This window comes from Pygoscelis adeliae, unplaced genomic scaffold (assembly GCF_000699105.1).
Source record: "Pygoscelis adeliae isolate BGI_AS28 unplaced genomic scaffold, ASM69910v1 Scaffold51, whole genome shotgun sequence".
NCBI lineage: Eukaryota > Metazoa > Chordata > Aves > Sphenisciformes > Spheniscidae > Pygoscelis > Pygoscelis adeliae.
The window spans coordinates 493335-494902 of record NW_008824007.1 but is presented as its reverse complement, the minus strand read 5'-3'; the positions used below and the strand labels follow the sequence as shown (position 1 = coordinate 494902).

The 1568-nt window shown below is 37.9% G+C and overlaps 1 protein-coding gene across 1 annotated transcript in view; it reads left to right on the top strand.

The window, feature by feature from the left end:
- The window catches only part of NCKAP5 (NCK-associated protein 5), a 398182-nt gene extending 397148 nt beyond the window's left edge, over window positions 1-1034 (top strand). Inside the window, exon 20 of the mRNA XM_009325811.1 lies at window positions 749-1034. Within this exon, the coding sequence (XP_009324086.1) occupies window positions 749-1034 (286 nt within the window). The remainder of the gene's footprint in view (window positions 1-748) is intronic.
- Window positions 1035-1568: the final 534 nt, after the last annotated feature.

Below are 1568 nucleotides of genomic sequence, written 5' to 3'. Positions count from 1 at the left end.
CCCTAACTATTCCTTGGTCAGATCTCTGATTGAAAATACCTGTAGCTAACAAAGGGATAAAATTACTCCTGTATAATCCTACTGTGTGTTTTTAATATAATGTGCTAATACATCGTCCGGTGTTCTGGCAGAATTACACCACTTCTCCGAGTTGGCCTGGCCAATATCTGATTGATTCTGGTCTGTGGGGATCGGCCCGGTTCAGTATAATTTCCTGTCTTGTTTTCTTGTCTATTAGAGAGGGTTTGGGTCCGTGGAAATCAATAGGCTTACACATGCAAAATGTGAGGTTATTCTCTAGCAAGTTTCATTTGCGTCTGTTATTTATGGAAAATGCCATTTTTTTCCTCTGAACATGTCTACGCACCTTTTTTTTTTTAGCAGACACCAAACTCTACTTAGACAAATACCCGTTTAAACATACCCCCCCCCAAAGTATTCATAAAGAAGACGTAAATTACTGTGAAGATGCTGGAGATGCTTAACACATGCATACCCAGGATCTGCTACTTAAGACGTCAATAGCACTTAACTGTTTTGTAAGTGGAGTCCTATTTGTCTCAGCAGAAACATTAAAGTTATGATTTATCCTAAAATGGACATTAATGTTCTATTGAATTATAACAGATATTTAAGCATCTAACAATCTATTTCCTTTAACCCTGTGAACTTTGGAAAGACAGTAATTAATGGTGTACAGTAGGATAACTTTATAAGAAATATGTTTCTAATATTTCCCTCACTTATTACAGAAATTGAAGCAAACTGAAGAAACAAAAGACGATTCCCAGAATAGATTATCTAAAATTTCCCTGGAGTCTCTCAATAAATTTAACAGCAATAACGTACTTTTATTAGAAAAAGAGAAGAACTGTCTGAACAAGGTTGAAGGACAAAAGGAAGAAAATGGAAAGAAAGAAGAAGCTTCCTTAAATAGCTCGGGTAGGCACGACGTGGACAATTTAGAATCCCTGAGCGATTCTCTATACGATAGCTTCTCCTCTTGCGCCAGCCAAGGCTCGAACGATGTATAGAGACACTTTCCAGTGGGCTGTGGCTGCGGCACGTAACAGAGCTGAAGGCGGGTGGGGAGGGAGGGGGGAGAAGAGGCGGTTGTTGGAAATTTTCACTCCAAATCGCTGTACTCGCAGCAGGGTGTTCTGGCTTTTCACCACACAGCAATAAGAAAGGCAAGACGGCAGTCATCGTGATGCGTGGGGCTCGACACCGGACACAACGAACGGTTACACAGGATAAAGTCTTAATTTTGCACTTTTGTGAATATTTGTACAGTTGTAAATATCTTGGGAAAATATATTTGTAGGGATAAATGACAGCAATAAATATTAAATTGGTGCTATGCTCCTGTAATGGCAGATTACTAACTTAAAGAAATTGATGTTAATATTAACAAGAAAAGCTAGTAGATTTTTTTAAAAAGATTTATAATTGTTCTAGTCTTAAAACTGTATGTAGAAACACTGCGTTACCATAAACCCGAGCCTGCCAAATTGTCTGTAATAAACTTTCTTGGACTCCCATTTACAAAACCTATTTTATTTTTTATT